The sequence below is a fragment of the Ceratotherium simum genome, chromosome 11 (assembly GCF_057802395.1).
Source record: "Ceratotherium simum simum isolate JZ-2026a chromosome 11, ASM5780239v1, whole genome shotgun sequence".
NCBI lineage: Eukaryota > Metazoa > Chordata > Mammalia > Perissodactyla > Rhinocerotidae > Ceratotherium > Ceratotherium simum.
In genome coordinates this window covers 2,160,520-2,188,507 of record NC_141910.1, presented here as the reverse complement: position 1 = coordinate 2,188,507, position 27,988 = coordinate 2,160,520, and the positions used below count along the sequence as shown (strand labels likewise).

Genomic DNA, 27,988 nt, shown 5'->3' with positions numbered 1-27,988 from the left:
TAGGACCTAGATTCAAGGCTGTAGGGAGTTTGTAGCAACTTGCAAACCCACTGACAACACAAGAATGTTCTTCATCTTGCATTGTCACTGTTACCATTGAAAACAATTTTTTCCGTTTTGATAGGTTATCTCCATTTTAACTTACCTTTTTTAATTCACTTCTAAAGTTAATTACTGAATAGTTTTTCATGAGTTGTTGAGCCTTATGTGCTCATTTTTCTATTGGTTCATTTTACTGAGCTTTAAGAAATAAATCACTTATTAGCCTTTTTCTGTTGTATATGTTGCGGATATTTCCTCCTAGTTATTGTTTGACCTTTAAACTTTGTTTTGGTATTTTTGCATGAAGAATAGGGTAACAAATTTGTAAAATTATGTCTCTTAGTTTTGGTGTCTGCCATTGGTGTCATGCCTAGTCTTCCAGGAAAGGTCAGATTCTTAGGTGGAGAGAGACTTGCCTACTGTTCCTCTTACAGCCTCTCAAGGCTTTGTGAAGACTGTTACAGGTGGGCAGATAGGATTTGAACATGGTCAGGGCAGTTAGTCTTGGCTTTGTGGTGGGTTTTAGTTTCCATAGGAAGTTCTCTTTATTTATAAAAATAAGAGGATGAACAAAACTTCTGTGATGAGGTTTCCACTAAAATAGGGTTGAATGGACCGAGTACTCCATCTGGAGGCTGGATAATTTCTCTCCAAGGATGCTTTACTATTATTTATATTGTGAAGCCAGGGAGTAGCCTCTCTCCACAGCGGGGATAGCTGAGAGTTAGGGTAAACTTTATCCATACTCTTCTCCTTTTGAGAGTAACTCTTTTTTTTAGTAATTATTCTCTAAGCAGGAAGTTCTTGTTTATTTAGCTGAGCTAAGCTTTTAGGGGTTTTCCTAATCACCTCTAATGGTTTTGGTGCTCCCTGCATCCTGAGTTGTCATCCCCCGAGCCTCCTGGGTTTATTGTATTTAGCAGAAACCTTGTATCCTCCTTCTAAGTGGATCACCTTGTCAAAGCAAGTTGTGCTTATAGTAAGCACAGCACAGGTGAGGATTCGTGAACCCATCAGGAAAGACCTGTGGGGAGACTGTGTGTTTATTTAGTGTCTATTCTGTGGTCTCCCTCCCAGTTTTGTACCTCAGACTCATGAGCGTGTATTCCTTCCTGATCCAACGTGGTTGGGTTTTATCTTTTTGCTTAATGAGGTAAAATTTATTTCTGTTTGCTTAAACCTTTTGACCATTTTCCATCATAATAGAGTACAGTCATATTTATATACAGTTCTGTGGTTTTATTACCACATTCTCAGTACCACATTTGGTGAAAACACCAAATTTTATTACGATGATTTTCATATTATTTTAATGTGCATTTGAGAGATGGGGGAACTGGGGTCTCTAGGTGGTTATCTTTGCTCCAGCCAAATCGAGGATGATGAAAGAGTATTTGGGTTTCTAGCCTTCAATTTCTTATGAAACCAAATGTAGTCACAGGCCTAATTAGAGTGAACAAAGGACATCGTTAAATAAGTTGGTCAGCAGATAGGGATTTGAATACCTTTTCTTTGAAACTCCTTTGTCATATCCATGTCAGCAAATTGTCTGCAGAACTGGACTTTGTATGAAACATCCAATACGAAGGATGTTTCTCTCTTGTGAACTCTGGGTGGGATTATCCAGGAGTCCATTTACTTCTGGTTCTTTGAGGCATCATAGGCGCAGTTCTGTTAGAAGAATGTTAGTTGGAAGAGCTTGGCTCCCAGGGGTCCTGCAGAAGGGCTTGGGATTAATCAGAATGTTCGACTTTCAGGCTCTGTCTAATGTTCCTCCTCTCCGGAACTACTTCCTGGAAGAAGACAATTATAAGAACATCAAGCGTCCTCCGGGGGATATCATGTTCTTGTTGGTTCAGCGTTTTGGAGAGCTGATGAGAAAGCTCTGGAACCCTCGAAATTTCAAGGCACATGTCTCTCCCCATGAGATGCTTCAGGCTGTTGTCCTTTGCAGCAAGAAGACTTTTCAGATCACCAAGCAGGGTAAGGAACAAGTCATTCATGTTCTGTTACTTGAGGGCAAACAAAACTAGTTTGATGAACAAATTTACGTCCATTTTGCAGCAAAAATTGTAGTAGCCAGAGTGAGTGTCCAGTGAATATCCTGGTTAGGTTCCTCACTCTTATTTCATCAGCCTGCCCTGCTCAGAGTCCCAAGAGATTTTAGCTGAATAGAAAGTCTGTCTTATTTGGTAAACTAAACTGCATGGCCTAGAAGGAAACCAGGATGCTGGGAAAGGTACTAACCCCACTAACCCTTATTAAGCAGCTACCACCTTTGCTTCTCATTTTTTCAGGTCGCAGACTAGAATATTCTTTTTTTTTTTTGGTGAGGAACATTAGCCCTGAGCTAACATCTGTTGCCAATCCTTCTCTTTTTTGCTGAGGAAGATTTGCCCTGGGCTAATATCTGTGCCAGTCTTCCTCTACTTTATATGGGATGCCGCCACAGCATGGCTTGATGAGCAGTGTGTAGGTCCGTGCCTGGGATCTGAACCTGTGAACCCTGGGCCACTGAAGTGGAGTGTGTGGATTTAACTACTATACCACTGGGCTGGCCCAGACTAGAATATTCTGATGAACTATTTTGACTGTTTTCATCCCTCCAGACCCAATTAGTTGTTGCCATGTGCGTAAAGTGGACACTCTGTAGCTCTTAGTACCTGTATCTCATATAATATCCTCTAGCATCCATGTCAGTTTATTCAACACTCACTCATGGTGCTAGGTTTTGCAGCTGCAGGAATAAGAAACATGCTTCCAGGAGCTGCCATTCTAGTGGGGAAGACAGTCATGTAAAAAGGTTATTATAGGGTGTTAAGTGCTGTGATCGAGGAAGCAACGTATGCTATGGGGGGGACCATGGAGCAAGGACCCCCAGTTGAACATGTGGGAGGTAGGCCGGGGTCAGAGTGGAGGGAGAGACGCCTGAGTTTTAGGTAGAGGGGGAGACAGGCTGGGGGTGGGCCTTGCAGGTGGAGAGGACACTGCTGACAGAAGCATGGAGATGCCTGGCACAGACAGAAGACTGCAAGTAGCTGGAGCCTTAGATTCCAGAGGACAGTGATGAGAGCAGAGGTGGAGGTTGAGAGGGAGGGACCAGATTGTTGGGTCTATAAGCTACTGTAAGGAACTTGGATTATGTCCTGATGTGACATCCTGATTATATCCTGTGACAAATATGACATCAGATTTATATTTTAAAACATTATTCTGGCTGAGGAATGACTTAGAGGGGATGTTCAGTAATGGCCTTTGATGGGCAGAGAGATACAGATTTGGAGTAGAGATGATAATTGAAGGTCCTGGTTGGATTAGAGAGCCTAGGGAGAGAATAAAGATTGGAAGATGTAAGAGCTTGTCGTTGAGGAATGCCAACATTTAATGGCCAGATAGAAGAGGATACTCGGGGGACGGGATGGCATGGCCTGAGAGGAAGGAGGAAAACCAGGAATGTGGAGTCATGCCAACCAGCGCATGTTTGGGGTTATCATACTGCCTCCCAACTTCAACATGTGCCACCCTTCCTTTCCCAGGGGATGGAGTCGACTTTCTGTCCTGGTTTCTAAATGCCCTGCACTCAGCTCTGGGGGGCACAAAGAAGAAAAAGAAGAGTAAGTCATGTTTTTTGTCTGCTTCCTTTAAAAAACATTTTGCAACTTTCCATCCTTTTCTTCTTAACTGTGTCTCTTTTTGTGTTAGGGTAGTATCTGTATACATGGGCTAGATTTTGTTCCTGAGTAGGCCCCTCTGCCTTTTTTTTTTTTTTTTTTGGTGAGGAAGATTAGCCCTGAGCTAACATCTGTTGCCAATCCTCCTCTTTTTGCTGAAGAAGATTGGCCCGGGGCTAGCGTCCGTGCCCGCCTTCCTCTACTTTATGTGGGATGCCACCACAGCACAGCTTGACAAGCGGTGCTTTGGTGCGCACCCGGGATCTGAACCTGTGAACCCTGGGCCGCTGCAGCGGAGCACACACACTTAACCACTGCGCCACTGGCCCGGCCCCACGATGGCATTTTTAATAAGTGGAAATGGATGTAATTGTGCTCTAGAAATCCTGACCCAGTTTCACACTGAGCGGCTGGGCAGCATGCTGTAGACTGCTTGTCTGGCTGTGCAAGAGTTAATGTGAGGAGGACTCAGTGGGTGGGTTGCCTGGCTTATAAATGGGCTGGTACCGTAGACTAAAAGCTAGTTTCTTGCCCTGAGCCTATGCTTGGAAAAATCAGGCTGTCCTCCATACAGATTCTCAGACTTTGAGTCCCTATGTCTTAGCATCCGTGTTGGCTTAGCAGTAGTTAGACATTTTTCATGAATGCCAAAAATAACTATTATCTTAGAGACTGCTGAGATAGGTGAATAATTTTGAAGACCTAATGCAGTTTTTCCTTGTCTTCTTTCTGTGTTCTGATAGTGTTGGTGTTTCTTGATGTGGGATTGTGGCCTGCTGCTCTTTCTACTAGATGGCCCTGTTCCCTCTACCAGGTCTCTTCAACCTGTGCATACCCTCTGAGGTCTCTACATTGTGTCTTGTCAGCATTCTGGAACCCTGTTGTGCTTTCTGTCTCATTGCTGTGGTTCTGTTCTGCTCCATCCCTTAGTCTGTCATTTTCCTTTTATGTCCAACGCAGGGTGGACACTGTTTCCCTTTGCCGGGAGCCTGTGGTTATGGGAAGTTCCTTGGCTATATCTTGTTTTGCTTATGAATTTTTTGTGATTCATAAATCTCCAGCCTCTGTAAATCATTCATTTATTTCAAATGCATTTTATTTTTCTCTTAATGGGCCAGGCCCTGTGCTGGAGGGTCGGAGAGCATCTTGTGTAGAAGACAGACATAAAATAATTATTTACACAAATAATTATAAAGGTACCATGGTGGTATACATTACAAAGGTACTTCTCTATTTAGTGAGAACTTTGCGTCTCTTTTTTTTCCTGTGAGGAAGATCAGCCCTGAGCTAACATATGATGTCAATCCTCCTCTTTTTGCTGAGGAAGACCGGCCCTGAACTAACATCTGTGCCCATCTTCCTCCACTTTATATGGGACGCCGCCACGGCATGGCCTGACAAGCAGTGGGTTGCTCCGCGCCTGGGATCTGAACCTGTGAACCCCGGGCCACCGCAGCGTAGCGCACGCATTTAACTGCTGCACCACCGGGTTGGCCTTGAGAACTTTGCGTCTTATGCTGGAAGATGCTAGTTTATTTCAGAAATTTAGAAGTTAGGAGTATATTTTGGAAATGCTTTCCAACCTGACAGATTTTGCATTTTGACTTCTGTTTGTACAGCTATTGTGACTGACGTTTTCCAGGGGTCCATGAGGATCTTCACTAAAAAGCTTCCTCATCCTGATCTGGTGAGTGGATTGAACCTGAGTCGTGGACTGGTTTATATTGCCTGAGGGGATTTAGGGTTGACAAAGAGATGCTTAGAGAACTGACAAGGCCTCTTTACCCAGGAGGAGGGTCTGCAAAACACCTGCCAAGTGACGGTTCCCTCAGGTTTCCATCACACCAGTTTGGAAGTTAGTGGTTGGATATATAGTCATACGTCACTTAAGGATGGGGATATGTTTTGAGAAATGTGTTGTTAGGCTATTTTGTCATTGTGTGAACATCATAGAGTGTACTTACACAAACTTGGATGGTATAGCCTACTACACACCTAGGCCGTATGGTACTAATCTTATGTGTCTACCGTGGGATATGCAGTTCCTCATTGGCTGAAACATTATTATGCGTCGTGTGACTGTAGTCTGCTGGTTTAAGGGGTCTGGCCGCTGGGTGGTGCTGGTGTGTTTTTTCAGAAAGCTCAGGTAAGCTTTTAGATCGTCTAAAAGTTTTTTATTTATTTATTTTTTTTTTTTTTTAAATTTTTTTATTTTTTTATTTTTTGCCCCCAAAGCCCCAGTAGATAGTTGTATGTCATAGCTGCACACCATTCCAGTTGCTGTATGTGGGACTCGGCCCCAGGATGGACAGAGAAGTGGTGCCTCAATGCGCACCCAGGATCCGAACCCGGGCTGCCAGCATCGCAGTGCGCGCACTTAACCACCAAGCCACAGGGCCGGCCCTAAAAGTTTTTTAAATAGTCTTATATTTAAACAAAATCTTTCTGAAGATGGAAGCTCATCAGTTCTTGCATTTAGCTAACCAGGTGGTGCTACTGCACGTGCAACTGCCTGGTCTCTTGGGCACCCCCTTCATTCACTTCAATATAATAGGAAGTAAATGTAAAGGTAACAGAAGCCTTGCTGCTTTCCATCTGTGATGGTCTCCATGCGCTCCTTCCCTCCTTTTTCTGCTCACTCATTTCTAGCCAGCAGAAGAAAAAGAGCAGCTGCTCCATAATGACGAGTACCAGGAGACGATGGTGGAGTCCACCTTTATGTACTTGACGCTGGACCTTCCTACCGCCCCCCTCTATAAGGACGAGAAGGAGCAGCTCATTATCCCCCAGGTGCCACTCTTCAACATCCTGGCCAAGTTCAACGGCATCACTGAGAAGGTAACCCCTCTGCATACCTGCCCTGCTGATACCCCTTTCTCTCTCTTGACTTTTTCATTTTCTTTTTATACTTAGAAATCACCTCATGTACATAATGCATTTGTTATAAAGTGTGTTGTCTTTATTGAGCGTCCCAGACTCCATACTGTTTCTAGCTGATCACCTCCAACTCTTGAGTTACAGTGCCCTCTCTTGTATTTCTCATATACCCTGTAAACCTTCTGCCTCTGGGTGGTATGGAGAAAGGAGGGGATATTTAGGACAGTAGAAACTCACAAACGTAAGAAAACCTCCCGTATTTTAAAAAATATAACACCAGTATTAAAGTGGAAAAAAAACAGAACTAAAATACAGTCGTGTCACTTAGCAGGAGTACGTTCTGAGAAATGGCATCATTAGGTCATTTTGTTGTTGGGTGAACATCATAGAGTGTGCTTACACAGACCTGGATGGTGTAGGCTACTACAAACCTAGGCTGTATGGTACTAATCTTATGGGACCACCATCGTAAATGCAGTCCATTGTTGACCAAAACATTATTATGCAGCACATGGCTGTATAAATAAATAAAATGAAATAATTTATTCTTACTGTAATATTATTCTGTATCAAGTTAAAAGTTTCTTTTTATCTGCTCAGTTAACTGTTTCTTGGTTTAATTCCCTTCTTCATCCTAACGGATTTAATCCTTTTCGATTCTTTATTGGAAGAATTTTTTTTTTCCACTTCATTTGTTTGATTGATACCATGACCCTGGGCCTTGAAAGCATTGATTTCTTTCTTTCTTTTTTTTTTTCACTTATTTTATTAAGGTCATAATCGTTTGTAACATTGTGTAATTTCAGGTGTACGTTATTATTTATCAGTTTCTGTATAGACTGCTTTGTACTCACCACCAGTAGTCTAATTTTTATCCGACACCGTATATGTGTGCCCCTTTACCCCTTTCTCCCATCGCCCCAACCCCCTTCCCTTCTGGTAACCACTAATCTGTTCTCTTTATCTGTGTGTTTGTTTATCTTCCACATATGGGCAAAATCATGCAGTATTTGTCTTTCTCTGTCTGGCTTATATCGCTTAACATCATACCCTCAAGGTCCATCCATGTTGTTGCAAATGGGATGATTTTGTCTTTTTTTTATGGCTAAGTAGTATTCCGTTGTATGTATATATGTGTGTGTATATATATATATATATATATATATACACACACACCACACCTTCTTTATTCATTTATCAGTTGGAGGGGACTTGGGTTGGTTCCATGTCTTGGCTATTGTGAAAATTGCTGCAGTGAACATAAGTGTGCTTAAATCTCTTTGAATTGTTGATTTCAAGTTCTTTGGATAAAAATCCAGTAGTGGGATAGCTGGATCGTATGGTAATTCTATATTTAATTTTTTGAGAAGTTTCCATACTGTTTTCCATAGTGGCTGCCCCAGTTTGCACACCTACCAGCAGTGTCTGAGCATTCTCTTTTCTCCACATCCTCTCCAACGTTTGTTATTTTTTTGTCTTGGTAATTATAGCCGTTCTGACAAGTGTAAGATAATATCTCATTGTAGTTTTGATTTGCATTTTTGTTTGTTTTTTTGTTATTGAGTTGTATAACTTTTTTATATATTTTGGAAATGAACCCCTTGTTGGATATATGATTTGCAAATATTTTCTCCCAGTTGGTGGGTTGTCTATTCACTTTGTTCATGGTTTCCTTTGCCTTGCAGAAGCTTTTTAGTCTGATGTAGTCCCATTTGTTTTTCTTTCTTTTTTTTTGTTGATGTCTTAATCGTTTATAACATTGTAAAATTTTGGTTGTACATTTTTGTTTGTTAATCACCATGTACATGTCTCCCTTCACCACTTGTGCCCACCCCCTACCCCCATTGCCCCTGGCAACCACAATACAGTTTTCTGTTCCCATGTGTTGGTTTATATTCTACATATGAGTGGGATCATACGGTGTTTGTCTTTCTCTTTCTGGCTTATTTCACTTAACATAATACCCTCCAGGTCCATCCATGTTGTTGCAAATGGGACGATTTTGTCTTTTTTTATGGCTGAGTAGTATTTCGTTGTATTATATATACCACGTCTTCTTGATCCACTCATCAGTCGAGGGACCCCTGGGTTGCTTCCACTTCTTGGCTATATTGAATAATGCTGCAATGAACATAGGGGTGCATAAGCCTCTTTGGATTGTTGATGTCAGGTTTGTTAGATAGATTCCCAGTAGTGGGATAGCTGGATCATAGGGTATTTCTATTTTTAGTTTTTTGAGGAATCTCCATACCGTTTTCCATAGAGGCTGCACCAGTTTGCATTCCCACCAGCTGTGTATGGGGGTTCCTGTTTCTCCACGTCCTCTCCAACATTTGTTATTTTTTGTCTTGGTGATTATAGCCATTCTAACAGGCGTAAGGTGATATCTTAGTGTTGTTTTGATTTGCATTTCCCTGACGATTAGTGATGTTGAACATATTTTCATGTGCCTATTGGCCATCTGTATATCTTCTTTGGAGAAATGTGTGTTCATTTCCTCTGCCCATTTTTTGACCGGGTTGTTTGTTTTTTTGTTGTTCAGTTGTGTGAGTTCTTTATATATTATGGAGATTAACCCCTTGTCAGATATATGTTTTGCAAATATTTTCTCCCAGCTGGTGGGTTGTCTGTTCATCTTGATTCTGGTTTTGTTTGTCTCGTAGAAGCTCTTTAATCTGATAAAGTCCCACTTGCTTATTTTTTCTTTAGTTTCCCTAGTCTGAGTAGGCATGGCATCTGAAAAGATTCCTTTATGACCAGTGTCAAATAGTGTATTGCCTATATTTTCTTCCATGAGTTTTATAGTTTCAAGTCTCACCTTCAGGTCTTTGATCCATTTTGAGTTAATTTTTGTGAATGGCGATAGCAGATGGTCCACTTTCATTCTTTTGCATGTGGCTGTCCAGTTTGCCCAGCACCATTTATTGAAGAGACTTTCCTTTCTCCATTGTATGTTCTTAACTCCTTTGTCCAAAATAAGCTGTCTGTATATGTGTGGTTTTATTTCTGGGCTTTCAGTTCTGTTCCATTGATCTGTGTGTTTGCTTTTGTACCAGTACCAGACTATTTTGATTACTGTTGCTTTGTAGTATGTTTTGAAGTCAGGGATTGTGACGCCTCCAGCTTTGTTCTTTTTTCTTAGGATTGCTTTAGCCGTTCGGGGTCTTTTGTTGCCCCATATGAATTTTAGTGTTCTTTTTTCTATTTCCGTGAAGAATGTCATTGGGATTCTGATTGGGATTGCATTGAATCTGTAGATTGCTTTAGGTAGTATAGACATTTTAACTATGTTTATTCTTCCAATCCATGTGCATGGAATGTCTTTCCATTTCTTTATGTCATCATCGATTTCTTTCAATAATGTCTTGTAGTTTTCATTGTATAGGTCTTTCAGCTCCTTGGTAAGATTTATTCCTAGATATTTTTTTTGATGCAATTGTAAATGGTATTATCTTTTTGAGCTCTCTTTCTGTTAGTTCGTTATTAGCATACAGAAATGCAACTGATTTTTGTAAGTTGATTTTGTACCCTGCAACTTTGCTGTAGTTGTTGATTATTTCTAATAGTTCTCCAGTGGATTCTTTAGGGTTTTCTATATATAAAATCATGTCGTCTGCAAATAGTAAAAGTTTCACTTCTTTGTTGCCTATTTGGATTCCTTTTATTCCTTTTTCCTTTTTTTTTTTTTAAAGATTTTATTTATTTATTTTTCCCCCAAAGCCCCAGTAGATAGTTGTCTGTCATAGCTGCACATCCTTCTAGTTGCTGTATGTGGGACGCGGCCTCGGCATGGCCGGAGGAGCAGTGCGTCGGTGTGCACCCGGGATCCGAACCTGGGCCGCCGGCAGCAGAGCACGCGCACTTAACCGCTAAGCCACAGGGCCGGCCCTATTCCTTTTTCTTGCCTAATTGCTCTGGCCAAAACCTCCAGTACTATGTTGAATAAGAATGGCGAGAGTGGGCAGCCTTGTCTCCTTCCTGTTCTCAGAGGAATGGCTTTCAGTCTTTCCCCGTTGAGTATAATGTTGCCTGTGCCATTTGTTTTTCTTTTGTTTCTCTTGCCTAAGTAGACATGGTATTCGAAAAGATGCTGCTAAGACCTATGTCAGAGTGTAATACCTATATTTTCTTCTAGGGGTTTTGTGGTTTCAGGTCTTACGTTCAAGTCTTTAATCCATTTTGAGTTAATTTTTGTGTATGGTGTAAGATAATGGTCTACTTTCATTCTTTTGCATGTGGCTGTCTAGTTTTCCCAACACCATTAATTGAAGGGACTTTCCTTTCTCCATTGTATGTTCTTGGCTCCTTTGTTGAAGAGTAACTCTCCATAGATCTGTGGTTTTATTAAATTTCTTTTTTACCTTGATGCCTCATTCCAAACACTTTCTGCTCTTTATTAACTAAAGTTCTTTTGTTTTCAGGTATTAAATACTAACAAAAAACTAGTTAAAGTAAAAGAGGTAGTTTATTGGAAGGCATCTCTTAGGATCTTAGGAAGACTTGAACCAAGCAGGATCTGGGAAGGACAGGAACTAGAGTGATGGGGTTCTCAGAGGTGGTGGTCCATTGACTTCCCTTGCAAAGGCTGCCATTAACCTGATCTCAGCTGCTCCAGTGTGCAGGCTCTGCCGCTCTGCTCCAGGTTCCCAGGAGGGAGTTGAAAGGCCCGCTTGGATTAGGTATCGTTACTGGTCAAGGACCCTGTGAATAGGGGGTCTTTCCTTGAGAAGGGGGAATTGTGAGCTAGGGAGCCACCCCAAGAAGTCTCTAAAACACACCTCCCTGACTCCCATCACTGTTTCCGTCCAACGTCCAAGTCAGTTGTCAGGTACTGTTAGCAGACATAATAAGCAGAACAAGCCCTGGGTAACCATGTGCGGTTGCAGCTGCCCGTGTCACACACGCACAGAGACAGGTACGTGTTCCTTAGACTCATTTCATTTTTGGGAGGTGAAAGAGACACCTTAGGGCTCGCGTAGTTCAATTTTTTTATTTTATTGGTTTTAAGTGGCAGAGCTGGGAATCTAAACTCAGATTTTTCATCTGACTTGTTGACTGTGCCACTTGGTCCCTCTTATCACCGTTTATTCAAACTTAAATAATATTAAGCTTTTCATGGACCCTCAGTATTGATTTAAATTTATTCTTACTATAATAATACTTAAATTAGTATAAACATAAATGTTGGTATAAACTCCTATACCTACAGCCTTTAAGTGAGTATAAAATTTTAACAAACTTATGAGTTATATGCAGACAAAACTTTGAAACCAATAAAATTGATTAACAGTGCTATTGTGACGTGATGTTTAGCTAAAACCAAATTGCTCCTTGCTATGTGAATGTGGTACTCATGTCCATGGTGCAATTCCTCCCAGCCGTGTTTTCTCATGAACTCCTGAGAAACCTTTGAAAGTTAGGCTGTGACATGATTTAGGTATTAAATCTGTCTATCCTTCACTAGTCTGAGATAATTAAAAATTGTGCTTCTTGCTGTCACCTTGTTCATTGTTACAAATGTGGGCAGTGAAATCTTTAGGCATTTACTTGATTTTTTTAAAAAAAAGTTTTTTGCTTTTAACATGGTATTGTATTTCAACCACACTGAGATGAGTTACTTGATGCCACCAAAAAGATGTTTTCCAATGGTGCTTATACCCTTAGATGATCAGAAATTGTATTCTTGGCTATACCAGTCTGGAGAGGAGTTTCTATCTCACTGAGCTGGGACTCTTGGTTTAAATACCACAAACTTACTTTTCTTATCAAATTAGTCAATTTTTCTTTTTGTAACATTTTAGAAAAAAAATTAAAAAAAAATTTTTTTTTCTTTAGTAAATGTTTCTTCATTTGCTCTATGCCCTTAGGACCATTTCCAGAGAATTTAAATGGTGGTGGTGGTGGACATTTTTTAAAATAATTTTCACCAGTTTTATTGGTGAACAGTTCTTTCGAGCTCCTCATGCTGTAATGAATGGAAGTGAAACTCTTACTTAATATTTTATAAGGTCATCATCCAGGTGGTTTTGCAGTATGTGTATCCTAAATTTTTTTTGGTATCTTGATTTTAAATTAAATTATTTTCCTGGGAAACTTGGGGATCCCTGAAGGGGTCTCTCATTACCTCCAGAACTCACCTACTCCAGAGAGGGATGTTCTCATTGGTATTTCCTCTCTGATTATGCCTAGTCTTTCACTCCTATCTCCTAGTTTTTACTGTACTAAATTGTATGTGCATGTTAAGGAAAAAATAAATTTGTGTTCACTAGCTTTTAAACCTTTTGGACTTGGGAGGATGTCCTGGGTCCTCCACCACTCCATCTCCTAGAACATGCTGAGTGAGTCCTCAGTAAATATTGCCTGACAGATTGCATTTGACCCACGAGTCTTGGAACCTTTGAGGAGGAAGGAACGTTAAGATGTCAGTTGACATGCTCAATGATGAGCGGCTTCTCACTGCTTCAGAAATACCTGTGTGATGGGTGCATGCATCTAATTATCAGGAAGTTCTTACTTATTTTGAATTGAGTGAGACTTTCATGGTTTTAATTCTGTAGCTTTTAACAAATCTTTTTCACTTGATATTTTTGTTTTCCTTTTAGAAACAGGTACCCACATTACTGTGATTAGAGTTCAATAGTATGATCATGAGCTGGCTGAAACACAAACCATGGTTGAGGTATTTTAGTCAGCCTTAGGCTATTCCTAAGCCTTATATGTGGTTTCTGGGATCAGGTATATTCTGAATTCTAAGTGTGAGGCAAAATTATATTAAAAACACCAAACCAAAACAAAACTCATGCACCTGCTCCAGTACTCCAACACTAATTTGATAATTTTCTTTTCTCTCTCTAGGAATATAAGACTTACAAGGAGAACTTTCTGAAGCGCTTCCAGCTCACCAAGCTGCCTCCCTATCTAATCTTTTGTATTAAGAGATTTACTAAGAACAATTTCTTTGTGGAGAAGAATCCAACTATTGTCAACTTCCCTATTACGTGAGTATTACCCTGCTTCACTTCCTCTTAGGGAGAGTGAGCCTGAATTTCTTTTCATATTTTTGTACCATTATTAATTTTGGACTGTCTTACTTGAACGTTGCAAGGAACAGAGCCTGCCTATACTATGGAAGTTAAGAGGTTTTATTGGAAGGATACGAATATTTTAGGGACCTCAAAAATAGATGTCTACCTGGAGGCAATCCCTGTTTTACCTTCTCTGCTGCTTACTGGAAAATGTAGTCTTTCAGTGCCAGGAAAAGCAGTTGATAAAAGTAGGGTAGGGCAGGGAGGATTCTGCCTGGCTTTGAAGATAATCCTGAGCAGTTAGAGTCTGTCCATCTGTTCGCTGGTCATCACATCTTCTTGCATACTGTAGTTAGGCATGGACAGTGGAAATGAGTCCAGATTTGTCTTGTGGTCTTGGGGTCTTTCTATCTTATTTTTCCCCAGAGGGTAAAATCTGGGATGTGTTCGATTTCTCCCTATTGATGAGAAAGTTATAAATTTTGATGTATGGTCTTAATTTTAATTTACCATGCAGTTCTCAGGAGACATGGGTTTTCACACTCTGAAGAAGGTATCTCTGAGAACATGGGGAAACCTGGTGGCAGGGCTGGCAGCAAGAAATGTAGGTCTCTGTGTGCTGGTGCTTAGATAAGGTGAAAGTGGAGCCCTAAGACAGTTTCTTATTGAGGAGGATTTGGATGGGTATAGGATTAACATGATGTTTAGCTCAGTATTTTTTTTTAATCTTCACAAAGTATTTGGGAGCTGTAATGGACAAATGCTCATCTACTCTTTTCTTTCTCCCTTGATTCCCCTCCATTTCCCAGTTCCCCAAACTATACCAGGATTGCCCACTTTCCCCTTTGAAAACAGTTTCACTTCTTAATTCTGTGTAGTGTTTAAGAGGGTAGTATCTAAAATTAAAGAGGCCTGAGTGCTGGACCATCCTAGTTGTGTGACTTGGGCAGGTCATTTGCATATTTTCTGGGTGTATTCTCTCATGGATAAAATGAGGGGCTTGGACTAGATGAGCCCTAGGGGTCTTTCTGGGTATAACATTTTATTGTTTCCTGTTCTGTGATCACCAAGAATCTGAGAACAGTGGGAGGTGGAGATTACAGGAGAATTTCCTTTTCTTTTCTCTCACTTTTCTTCCTGTGATCACTAGCATCTTGTTTGTGTGACAAGTAGAGTGAACCTGGGAGACATGGAGCCTAGCTCTCTGCAACTTTGAGTGGGACCACAGAGGAGCTTTCTTTGAAAGTCTGTGAGTCGGGTTTTATTTCAGAACTGGACTCTTGTGAATTGTCACAGTCACAGTCTGTTCCTGGTAGGAAGGAGTGCTCTTGACCCTAGGGCAGCTCCAGAGGAAGGAGGACTATGTATTGATAGTAGTTCCTACTCAGTCACCACAGAAATGTCCTTACCCCATCTGTTTCTTTTATATTAGGCCTGGAGTATGTTCATTTTGCTACCAGTTGCTTTCGGATTTTTGGTAATTGTGGCTTCAGTGGTTTGTGTTTAAAGAAAGCTTGCTTTGGAGAAGTAAAGAAAAAGATTACTTCTTAATTAGTTAGCCTTTAGAGAACCTCAAACTGTGTGACTAATTCTGGAATCATGCACTTAAATTACTTTATGCACTGTAATTGCTTTCAGAGTAATACGGTTCTAGATTATCCAAAGTCCCCACTTCTTGAAAAGGACAGTTTTCGTACCTAATTCTTCTCCTGTGTTTTATTCATAACACATCATCTTTACAGGAGATTTATCAGACTTGCAGCAATTAGGTACCCTCTGCTCACTTGGAGATAGGGTTTTTGGAGCACAGGTTTAAAGTTTTACTTCCAGCTAATTAGGTGTTCTCTGAATTGGACTGTTGTTCTGATTGGGAGGTGAATATGGTTTGCTCTTTTGCCTGTTTTCTATTCCTCATTTTGTTAATGTGATGTATCACACTGATTGATTTGTGGATATTGAACCATCCCTATGTCCCTGGTATAAATCCCACTTGATCATGGTGTGTGATCCTTTTAATGCATTGCTGTATTTAGTTTGCCGATATTTTGTTGAGGATTTTTGCATCTATATTCATCAGCGATACTGGCCTGTAATTTTCCTTCTTTGTGTTATCCTTTTCTGACTTTGGGATCAGGGTGATGTTGGCCTCATAAAATGTGTTAGGAAGTGTTCCATCTTCTTCAACTTTTTGGAATAGTTTGAGAAAGGTATTAAATCTTCTTTATTTTTTTTTTTAAAGTTTTAATTAATTAATTTATTTTTTCCCCAAAGCCCCAGTAGATAGTTGTATGTCATAGCTGCACATCCTTCTAGTTGCTGTATGTGGGACGCCGCCTCAGCATGGCCGGAGGAGCAGTGCGTCGGTGCGTGCCTGGGATCTGAACCCGGGCCACCAGCAGCGGAGCGTGAGCACTTAACCGCTAAGCCACGGGGCCGGCCCCTAAATCTTCTTTAAATGTTTGGTAGAATTCTCCAGAGAAGCCATCTGTTCCTGGACTTTTGTTTCTTGGGAGGTTTTTGATTACTCTTTCAATCTCTTCACTTGTGATTGGTCTATTCAGATTCTCTATTTCTTTTTGATTCCATTTTGGGAGGTTGTATAAGCCTAAGAGTTTATCCATTTCTTCTAGGTTATCCAATTTGTTGGCATATAGTTTTTCATAGTATTCTCTTATATCCTTTGTATTCCTGTGGTATCCATTGTAATTTCTCGTCTTTCTAATTTTATTTATTTGAGCCTTCTCTACTTTTTTCTTAGTCTGGCTAAGTGTTTGTCAATTTTGTTTATCTTCTCAAAGAACCAGCTCTTAGTTTCATTGATCCTTTCTACTGTTTTTTGGTTTCAATTTCATTTATTTCTGCCCTAATTTTTATTATTTCCCTCATTCTGCCGACTTTGGGCTTTGTTCTTCTTTTTCTAGTTCTGTTAGGTGCAGTTTAAGGTTATTTGAGATTTTTCTTGTTTGGTGAGTTGGGCCTGTATTGCTATTAATTTCCCTCTTAGGACCACTTTTGCTGCATCCCATATGATTTGGTATGGTGTATTTTCATTTTCATTTGTCTCCAGATATTTTTCGATTTCTCTTTTAATTTCTTTAATGATCCATTGGTTGTTCAGTAGCATGTTGTTTCGTTTCCACATATTTTTCACTTTCCCAGCTTTTTTGTTGTAGTTGATTTCTAGTTTCATAGCATTATGGTCCAAAAAGATGCTTGATATGATTTCAGTCTTAAATTTATTGAGGCTTGCCTTGTTTCCCAACACATGGTCTATCCTTGAGAATGTTCCATGTGCACTTGTGTATTCTTCTGTTTTTGGATGGAGTATTTTGTATATATCTATTAAGTCCATCTGGTCTTGTTTTTCATTTAATTCCACTATTTCCTTGTTGACTTTCTGTCTGGATGATCTATCTGTTGATGTAAGTGGGGTTTTAAGGTCCCTTACTATTTTTTTTTTTTTTTTTTTTTTTTTTTAAAGATTTTATTTTTATTTATTTTTTCCCCCCAAAGCCCCAGTAGATAGTTGTGTGTCATAGCTGCACATCCTTCTAGTTGCTGTATGTGGGACGCGGCCTCAGCATGGCCGGAGAAGCAGCACGTTGGTGCGAGCCCGGGATCCGAACCCGGGTCGCCAGCAGTGGAGCGCGCTCACTTAACCACCAAGCCACGGGGCCGGCCAAAGGTCCCTTACTATTATTGTGTTGTTGTTACTATCTCCTTTTAGGTTTGTTAATAGTTGCTTTATGTACTTTGGTGCTCCTGTGTTGGGTGCATATATAAGTGTTATGTCTTCTTGGTGGAGTGTCCCTTTTATCATTATATACTGCTCCTCTTTGTCTCTCATTGCCTGTTTTATCTTGAAGTCAACTTTGTCTGATATGAGTATGGCAACACCTGCTTTCTTTTGTTTGCCATTAGCTTGGAGTATCGTCTTCCATCCCTTCACTCTGAGCCTGTGTTTGTCTTTAGAGCTGAGATGTGTTTCCTGGAGGCAGCATATTGTTGGGTCTTATTTTCTAATCCATCCCACCACTCTGTGTCTTTTGATTGGAGAATGCAGTCCATTTATGTTTAGAGTGATTATTGATATATGATGGCTTAATGCTGCCATTTTATCACTCGTTTTCCGGTTGTTCTGTATTTCCCTTGTTTCTCGTCCTGTGTATTTTGGACTACCAATTCAGTTTGGTAGTTCTCTATGATGGTTTTCCCAGTTTTCTCTTTATTTATCATTTGTGTCTCTATTCTGATTATTTGTTTAGTGGTTACCATGAGGTTTGTATAAAAAAATCTTGTAGATGAGGTAGTCCATTTTCTAATAGTCTCTTATTTCCTTAGTCTAAGCCGATTCCATCTCTTTCTTCTTCCCCAACTGAGTTATTGTTGTCACAACTTATTCCATCTTGTGTTGTGAGTTTATGGTTAAAATGATGAGATTATGTTTATTTTTGATGTTTTCCTTCCTTTTATCTTTAATGTTATAATTGTTTGCTAACCTCTTCTGATAGAGAGCTGCAATTTTCTGATTTTGTCTACCTATTTATCTTCTTGCTCAGGGCTTTGTAAACCCCCCGCTTTTTTTTTTTTTTTTTTTAAGGTATGAGGACCTTCTTGATCATTTCTTGTGGCGGGGGCATCTTGTAGCGATGAACTTCCTTAGCTTTTGTTTATCTGGGAAAGTTTTTATTTCTCCATCATATCTGCAGGATGTTTTTGCTGGATAGAATATTCTTGGCTGAAAGTTTTTGTCTTTCAGAATTTTGAATATGTCATTCCACTCTCTCCTAGCCTGTAAGGTTCCTGCTAAGAAATCCACTGAAACCGTGATAGGGGTTCCTTTGTAAGTTATTTTCTTCTGCCTTGCCGCCCTTAATATTTTTTCTTTGTCATTGACTTTTGCCAGTTTTACTACCATATGCCTTAGAGAAGCTCTTTTTACCTTGATATAATTAGGAGTTCTGTTAGCTTCTTTTACTTGTATTTCCAGCTCCTTCCCCAGGTTTGGGAAGTTCTCAGCTATTATTTCTTTGAACAATCTTTCTGTTCCGTGTTCCCTCACTTCTCCCTCTGGAATATCTGTAATCCTTATGTTGCGTTTCCTAATTGAGTCGGATATTTCTTGGATAATTTCTTCATTTCTTTTTAGTCTTAGTTCTCTCTCCTACTCCATCTGAATCATTTCTATATTTCTGTCCTCCAAATTGCTACTTCTGTCCTCCATAATATCAGCTCTGTTAATCAGGGACTCCAGATTTTTATCTCATCCATTGTGTTTTTCATTTCCAACATTTCTGATTGGTTTTTCTTTGTAGTTTCAATCTCTTTTGTGAAGAATTGCCTCTGTTTATTAATTTCATTCCTGATTTTATTGAACTTGTATTTTCTTGTAACTTGTTTTTTTATGATAGCTATTTTGAATTTTCTGTCATTTAGATTGTAAATTTCTGAGCCTTCAGGATTGATTTCTGGGTACCTGTCATTTCCCTTTTGGTCTGGAGTATTAATATATTTCTTCGTACTATTTGATGGTGTGGGTTTGTGCCTTCACATAGTGATAGTATTTGGTCGCAGATTCCAGCTGCCACCACTAGGGGGTGTCAGGAGCTGTGTATTCTGAGCCTGCCACAATCCCTGGGGTCTGTGCCTGTCCTTTGGAATCTATGCTGACAGGGCCACCTGCAGTTGCTGGCTTGCTTGCTCACAGCTGCTGCTTTTCTAACCTGTGTGCGGGCACTCTGGCTGACCGGCTGAGCTGGAGGGCCAGGCTGGGGGAGGGGGCGCTCTCTTTCACGTGTGCCATCCCAGGGGCATTCTCACTCTGCCCTCGCTATCTGCTCTCCTGGGGTGCTGGCTTGATGAAGATACTCCCACAATAGCTTAGCCACCTCTGTGTGGGGCTTTCCCACAGGCTGTGAGGGAACTTGAAGACCGAAGGTGTTCCCACAGAGAGCTGCCTCCTGCCTCATTTCTCAGAGCTGGGCGCAGTCCCGTTTCCTGGGTCGCCACCGGCAGGGGAGAGGAGATCCCCTTACCTCCTTCCACTTCCTCTGGGGGGTCCAGCACCTCCACCTTCAGGCATATGGTTACTTGGGTCTCTCAGACGTCTTTTGTGTTGTGTGAATGTCCTCTGTTTGTTTATGAACATCCTTTTTGTTGTATCTTCGTGGGGAGAGTCTAAGGGAAGAGCTCACTCATCAGCATCAGCCATGATGCTGATGTCACTCTCTTTGCCTGTTTTCTTTTTTTTTTTTTTAATAATTTTATTTATTTATTTATTTTCCCCCAAAGTAGATAGTTGTATGTCATAGCTGCACATCCTTCTAGTTGCTGTATGTGGGACGTGGCCTCAGCATGGCCAGAGAAGCGGTACGTCAGTGCACGCCCGGGATCCGAACCCGGTCCGCCAGCAGCAGAGCGTGCGCACTTAACCGCTAAGCCACGGGGCCGGCCCCGCTTTGCCTGTTTTCTAAAACAAAATGATTTGACGTGTATTCATTCCCTTTTGCCACTTAAACAGTTTAGTTTCATTCATGAAAACTTGAGTGTAAATACTCCTAAAGATTTCTGTAGGACTTGTTCAGCCAAGTCTGGACAGCTGTTAAAGCTGAGAAGAAAACAACAGGAGAAGGTACTCTTAGCAGCCAGCAGGCAGTTTGGCTATCTAGAGCTCATGTGGATTTCTTAGGACTCATGTTTAAATTATCTTTAACAGTGAATATTTATTGTAATCTATATGGGACACTGTCAGTCTGTAGAAATAAATAGCTATCACTAACACATAGAAACCTACATAATATAATTAGAGCAAAGTTGCATGTTTATTACTACATGGTTCACATTGAAACCATTTTGTATTTTTGGATAGGTGATAGATTCACTAGTCTAAAATTCAAAGGGAGATACAAACCTAGAAGTCACCACTGTTAGCATTTCTTGTGAATCCTTCCAGAGATGACATTATTGTATTTCTTCTTGTGAGTGGTGGCATATCACAGTTCTACAGAGATTAGAACTATGATACAATCTCTTTTATTCTACTATGTATTATTTAAATTTCTGTATATTTCTAGGCTACAAAGGGATATATTTTTCTTAAAATTATGTAGTTGACATATTCTCTTAATATTCATGTTAACTGTCGATCTCTTTAACTATTAGAAAGGTCTTAATAATTGTCTTTGTACAATCTTCACAGTAGGCATTTATTATAGCACTTTACTTTGCAGTAACTTACTGTGTACATTTATACTTCAGCTGATGGATAGAATTCAACACACAAAACACAGAAGGAGATTTTATTCCAGGTACATGAAGAATGCTTCTCTATATTTGAAAGTGAAAGTTCAGATATTAAAAATAAATCTGATGAGTCCCAGTTGAAGGAACCTAGTCAGTAGTGTCTTTTGGCAGCCAGGACTGAGAGATTGGAAGCTGTAGGGTAGCCCAGATGGGTCTATGAAGAAGAGACAGCTGGACTGCAAATGGGGGGAGAAGAATAAAGCTGATGTCAGAAGCATAAGAGGGCAAGTAGCTCTCTTGGATCCTGCTTCTTCTCCAGTGCCTGGTTCCAGCTGCATTTCCTAGTGTGAAAACCTTGAATAAATTCCTTTTTTGTGCTTAAGCTACCTTGGGTGGGTTTCTGTTACTTGTAACCATTCTGCTTACTTGACTAAAAGAAGAAAAATCAAATAAAGAAACAAGGTCTCAGAAAATAAAAGAAAAACATAAATCTGGATGATCTGCCTGGTCTGTCATATTGAGATTTTGTTACAGCAGTTATATACCGTGGTGACCCACATAATTATGTGGTCAGGTCTTCCATAGGCTGAGGCCAGAGCCTGGGTGTTGCCTGAACACTGCAGCTGCAGCTGATTCCCACATAGGGCAGAGGGTGGGGTGGTTATACCTGTCCTCTCACTTAATCCTCACCATCTCAGAGGAGACAGTGACTCTCGTTCTCATATCATAGAAGAGGCTTAGGTTGTAACCTTATCACACACAGTTCTGAAGTGGCAGAGCCCAGATTCCAGTTCAAGTCTGAATTACTCCAGGCCCTGCACTTTTAGCTGCTAGGCATGCTTTTAAAATGTGCTTTTCCCATAGAGCCTATCTTTCTAGTTTGACTAAAAAGCCTCATTTTTATGGTAAATTATGTGAATTCCCACAAACCTGGGCTTCCGTGGCTCTGCAAGCCTCTTTCAAGCCAGGGTCCTAAAGTCAGGTTCAACAGTTGTGTGATCCATTTGTGTAAGACAGTTTCCCTAACCTTGTTGCCTTTGTCTGATCTTCTGGCTTTATTTTCATCATCACCAGAAATGTGGATCTGAGAGAATACTTGTCTGAAGAAGTACAAGCAGTACACAGGAATACCACCTATGACCTCATTGCCAACATCGTACATGATGGCAAGCCCTCCGAGGGCTCCTACCGGATCCATGTGCTTCATCATGTGAGTGGTGCTCACTTGTCATTGCCCAGAGTAGCAAAAACAGGTTTTGTTCCTTTGGCATTTCAGAGGGCAGCTCCTTTCAGTTTGCCCTTTCTTGGCCTTGACTTTGGGACTCTGCAAGTAATAGAGCTGTCAGTGGTTAGTTTAAGACAGTGGTTCACAATTTTGGCTGCACGTTGGACTCACCTGGGGAGATTTTGAAAAGTTCTAATGCCTGGGCCCTACCCCAGGCCAGTTACATTAGAACAATGTAATTTGTGCCTGTTGGTTTCCAACTGGGGTAGAGGCCAGGGATGTTGCTAAATATCCTACAATGCACAGGGCAGCTCCCACAACAAAGAATTTTTTGGCTGAAAATGTCAGGTAAGGTTAAGAGACTCTGCGTTAGATTATCCAGAAGTGGACCCAGGCATTGTGATGTTTTAAAGTTTCTTGGGATTCCAGTGTGCAGCCAAGTTTGAGAATCACTGTCCCAGACTAGAGTCTTAGTAGGATTCTTGGACCAGCAGCAGTGGCATCATCTGAGAGCTTGTTAGAAATGCAGAGTTTCAGGCCCACCCAAACCTACTGAATCAGAGGTTTTTAATTTTAATAAAACCCTCTGATTTGTATGAAATTAAAGTTTATAAAGCACTGGTGTAGAGGTTCTCTTTCAGCTAAAAAAAATTTTATGAATTTATCTCAAGCTGAAAATGGATGAAACGTGTACTTAAGACCTATTTGGTATCACACAGATCTTAGAACGTATTGTTCTAGTTTATTAGTCTTTTCTGGGACTGTGGTTTAATAATAACTAGCTTCTGTTTATCAAGCACTTTACTGTGTGCTAGAAAGTACACCAAGTGCTTAATGTATATTCTTCTCATTTATGTCCTTAAAACGCACCTCCAAGACAGGTGTTAATACCATCTTTTTTACAGATGAGGAAACCTAGGCTCAGAGTTCGAGTACTTTATCTGAAGTCAGTAGAATTGGGATTTGAAGCCAGGTACTTGGTTTCACCATGTTCTTAACCAGTCCTTGAGGGGGACTTGATTGTGTGATCCCGAGCTTTCTTTATGTTTCCTATATCCTGAGCTATTGGAATATGCAGACTATCTGGAATGTCTGTCTTCTATAGTATCTGTCTTTGGCATTTCTTAGAAGTTTGGATGGGTGAGACAGGAGGGCTTCCAGAAGTGCCTCGCCCATAATCCAGAAACCTTTTTTCTCCTTGTTTATGGAAGCATGGAATGAGGTAGATTTTGCTGTGTTCACAGCAGTGGTTTCATAGGCCAAAGGAAACGGGTTAGTATGATGGACAGTGTCCACTAAGGACACTTTTTCTTGACTGACTATTGCTGTGTTTTCTGGAGTGAGGGTGGGAATGTCCACTTTTAGGTTCTCCCCAGAGTTAACACTGCACCTCTTAGGTGAGTGTGTCTAGTCTGTCATTTCTGAGCAGCAAGGAGATATCTTATGTGATAAATAGGGGGTTTCCTCTTTTTTTCTCTTTGTTGTCCACCTAAATTCTTTTTAAAAGGTGTACAGAAGTGTTTGAGACTCCATTGTACTTTAAGGAATCCTTGGCAGGAATCAAGTTTGCCATGATCAGTACCCCAAAATGTCTTTAAATTGAATGATGAGGTCATGCACCCTCTTACTTCTGACTTGCTGAGTGATGGTCTACTGGCTTTTCTTCTGATTTTTCTAACTTTTGGCTGTGATCCCTTCCTTCTGCACCCTTTTGGTTTTAGGGAGCAGACTAACCCAGCCCTTCATACATTTTGCAGGGGACAGGCAAATGGTATGAATTACAAGACCTCCAGGTGACTGACATCCTTCCTCAGATGATCACGCTGTCAGAGGCTTACATTCAGGTGAGTCGGCCGCAGACTTGCTGAGCACCAAATAGCTGCGGTGTGGGCCTTGTGAGAGGAATGACGTGGGCAAAGGCAGGAGGTGGGATTGAGTTAGAGCCTTGGTTAGGCTGGGTGCCTGGTTGGATGCACTGAGGAGTGAGGTGGGGCCAGATTATACGGCCCTGAAAGTCAAGTGATTTTCAGAGAAGAGCAGGGAAGTCTGGAAGATTTGTGAGTGAGTGAGGAGGTTATGTTTATGGCCAGGTTATTTTGGCAGAGGTGTGTGGTCTGGTTTCAGAGAGGAAGAGCCTGAAATCACTAGAGGGGCCAGCTAGGAGTCATTGCTGAAGCTTTCCGCAGCTCTCTAGGCAAAGTTAGCACTCGTGACCCCACAGCACGTTTTGCCTGTGTTTACTGGAACACTGATCGTATTTGAACTGTCTTCTCCATTGGATCGAGAGCTCATGGAGCACAGTATTTCTGTCTTCTCTCTCTACCTGCCCTAGTACCTGGCCAAGGAGGAAGATGGAGACTGAGAAAAAACTATAGCTTTGTAAAGAAGAGAGACATCTCTCCTTCTAGAGAAAACTCTTTTCTCAGTGCTTTATCTAAGGTTGTAGGCTTGACTGAGAGTCCTTTTTTAGAATGGGAGTTTGGAATGGGAGCTAAGAAAGAGAGTGAGGGGAGTGGAAAATGAAAATTGAATGAAAGAGAATTTTCTGAAAGATTATGAGTTAGTTTCTGGAGATTTAGTAATATGTAAGTGGGGCGACAGGTTGTCCATTGCCTAGTGCAGAAAAGGTACTTGGTAAATATTTGTGGATTGAATGTCAGCTCTTAAATACCTTTTATATTCATTTCTTACAGATTTGGAAGAGGCGAGATAATGATGAAACCAACCAGCAGGGTGCTTGAAGGAGGAGTCTGCGGTTTTGTTCTGGGTGCTTTTGACTGAAGATGGTAAATAAGAATACTGAGGTGTCATTGCACAGAGGCTGACTCACACATTCCTTGGGCCAGCCCAGTTTTTATGGGTTCTGGTTCAGACCCGAGCATCAGAGGGGCCCACTCGCCTGGGATGGCTCTGCGCTGTCACCCAGCTGTTCTTTGATCAATTTATTGTAGATTGATGCTTCTTTCTCCTTCCTGTCCAGCTGCCTTCTAGCTTCAGCAGGCCAGAACTCTCTTACAGTTGTATGTAATTTATTTCTGAGTAGCTGGGACTATCTGAAGGACAAGATAATTTCTTCTAAATGTCAAAGCCTCAGTATTCTAGGAATAAGAGCAAAAAGCCGGTAACGTCCTTCTTCTATCATAGGTAGATAATTTTCCTGTGATTCTCTTTATTTCCTGATGTGTTTATTGGAGTGGATTAAATATTTTTCTGTTTTTAAACCAGTCTCTTGTTTTATATCCTTCTCTTAGGCTACTTCCTAAGGGAAGGATTTTTTTTTTTAATCCTCACCACTGTCTACCCTACAGTCTGTCATCTGGTGGACATGATGCTTGTCTCTTCCTGTCAGCTTGTGGGTGGTATATCAGTTCGGATGCATTTGTCTCTAAGTAACAAAATATCTGAGAAAGTGATAAATTATTCTTGTGCTTGACTAGAAGTCTGGAGGTGTGGGCAGTTTCAGCCTGCAGTGTAGTGCTGCGTGAGGGAAGAGGGAAGGAAGGAAGGTGGGAAGAGCATCTGACTGCAGTGTAGTTCTGAGAACATCTCAGCCAGACCAGTGAGGAGCCCAGAGCAAAGATTGCCTGTTAGAAGATTGAGCAGACATGGCTTTTGTCAAGCTCAGTCATTGATTAGGAGCAGCCTGGAGGAAGTGTGGCCTCTGCCTGAGCACTGTGGCAGATTTGAAAATGTGAGAAGTCTGAAGACACCAACTGGCAGCAGTCAGTCAACTATAGCAAGTTCTCTTCAAGGGAGGTAGGAGCTGTGCACTTCTGTGGTGGCCACCCTTTCCTTCTGGGACACCATACTCGCCTTATTTTCCTCTACCTCTCTGACAGCTTCCATATTTCCTTTGCAGGCTCATCTTGCTCTATCCAGCCATTTAAGGTTGTGATTCCTCAAGACACAGTGCTAGGCCCTCCCTTCTCGCTGTTTACTTTTTCCCTAGGCCATTTCAACTATGCCTGTGGCTGCACTTATCACCTTCAGGGCAATCACTCAAACAAATCTTAATTCCATACTTCTCTCAATTTTTGAAGTTTAGAGCCAGTTGATAGATTTTGGATGTCTTAAAGTCAATTTAAACTCAACATTTTTCCAAACAGCTTATGAGTTTTCTCCTCAAACTTGGCCTCTTTCCAGTGGTTTCTATGTAGGTGAAAGGTTCCATCATCCGTCCAGTTATATAAGCTGAAATTTATCCAGGAGTCATCCTTCCCCTACCCCCACTTCCCCTGTCTAATCTATTACCATGTCCTGTCAATTTTACTCTGTAATTGTCTCTTGAATCTCCCCACTTCTTTTCATTCTCTGCCACTGTCTAGTCTAGGCTAGTGCCAGCCTAGTCCAGGTCCAATCAGGAGAGAGAAGCCATGCAATAATTTGATCAGGGAAAGTTTAATTTCAAGAATTATCAACTATAACAGAGGATTGGAGTAACCAGGGATTAGCTAGTAATAAGAGAACTCTAAAGAATATAGGAATAGCAGATATAAGGAACAGCTGCTACCCCTAGGGCTGACAGAGTGTCCAAGGCTGAGATCCAGACCTTGCTGAAAATCTGCTCCCTGGAACTTGTCAGAAATCTGCTCTCTACTGCATTGGGGAAAGCACATTATGGGGAGGCATCTCACTCTGCTACCTGACTGCCTGGGGAGGAGGGCAGTGCCCAGTGAAGCTGCTGGGTACTGGGTGCTGCTGTGCACCGCAGGAGCCAGGCACCAGAGAATCTGCGAGCACAGCAGGAGCTGATGCTGGATGCCTGCTTTCAAGTAAGCACCCTGGGACTGGGAAGGAAAGCCCTGGCTTCCTGCCATTGTCTCCACCACCCTCTTCTGACAAAGCTTCAATGGCTCTGGCAAGAAAAAAATCTAAAAGACCCAAATCCCTTTTCACAGAGCAGGCAAAAAGGGTGAATTTGAAGCTGAGAGGCACTACATTGCTAACTGCCACAGTCCCCCTCTTCGATGACTCAGCCTCCAAGTGCACTCTTACACACACGTCAACGCCCATGCAACAGCAGCAATAGCAGGAAAACAACTCCGTATTCTGCCTAACAAAAAACAGCTACCCTTACAAGTGAACAAGTTTCCACCCTTTCCCAGAATGAGATGCACAGCCCCAAGAGTCCTGTATCCATTGATGGCTACACTGGTTACTCCTCAAATCCAGTCACAGTCCCACTGAATATTCTGTTGCCTAAAGACTAAGATGTAAAGTTAACTTCCAATTTGTATGAAAAATAAAAATGGAAAGAAGAGAGAAAAAATGGTTAGTATATATGAATTATCATATATGTATAACAAGCAAATAGAAAATAAAGCTACTTACAGTCCTCATTTGTGTAATTGGTCACAATGCTGTAATTGATATCTGTGCTTCCTTCTCCCTCTACCCCTTCCACGTTTACTCTGCCCTTACATGAACCTCAGTCGGGATTCTTTACCTGGTAGAGTGACCCAAACCTTCCGTTCCTAAGGGCCTGACTCCTTAATCATCCTGCCCGTCCTGCCCGCCCCCCTTTATCTTGGTTGCTGTAGTTTTCCATTAAACTTTACTGGGGATGTAGTCCATCTTGTGTCCATTGTGTAGGAGCAACCCAATTTCTGCTTGGTAATCAGGATCAGTCACTCTGACAAGTAGATTACACTCTCTCACTCCACTTTTTTTTTTTCCTGTTTGTTCAGTAGCATAAGGAGCCCCAAATGCCCAGGTGGTAGTGTCATCTTCTAATTTAGTGGAACCATTGTTGTGTCCTCTGGTGGAAATATTCCTCCCTTGAGAACTAAGATCTCCAAACCAGCAGAGCTTAAAGTTACTGAGACAGGAAGCAAAAATTCTGCAAGAAGGTTATTAGGTGTAATAGACAAGTCGCTTCAATATCCACCCATTTTCTAGACCCGTGT

The 27,988-nt window shown here is 41.2% G+C and overlaps 1 protein-coding gene across 1 annotated transcript in view; it reads left to right on the top strand.

Annotated features, from left to right (window-relative positions):
- USP39 (ubiquitin specific peptidase 39) overlaps positions 1 to 25,303 on the top strand; it is a 34,597-nt gene extending 9,294 nt beyond the window's left edge. Inside the window, exons 6-13 of the mRNA XM_087436477.1 lie at positions 1,800 to 2,025; positions 3,579 to 3,656; positions 5,333 to 5,400; positions 6,363 to 6,551; positions 13,446 to 13,588; positions 21,932 to 22,067; positions 23,840 to 23,926; positions 24,776 to 25,303. Coding sequence (XP_087292603.1) covers positions 1,800 to 2,025; positions 3,579 to 3,656; positions 5,333 to 5,400; positions 6,363 to 6,551; positions 13,446 to 13,588; positions 21,932 to 22,067; positions 23,840 to 23,926; positions 24,776 to 24,823 — 975 coding nt within the window. The 3' untranslated portion in view covers positions 24,824 to 25,303. The remainder of the gene's footprint in view (positions 1 to 1,799; positions 2,026 to 3,578; positions 3,657 to 5,332; positions 5,401 to 6,362; positions 6,552 to 13,445; positions 13,589 to 21,931; positions 22,068 to 23,839; positions 23,927 to 24,775) is intronic.
- The last annotated feature ends 2,685 nt before the right edge of the window (positions 25,304 to 27,988 follow it).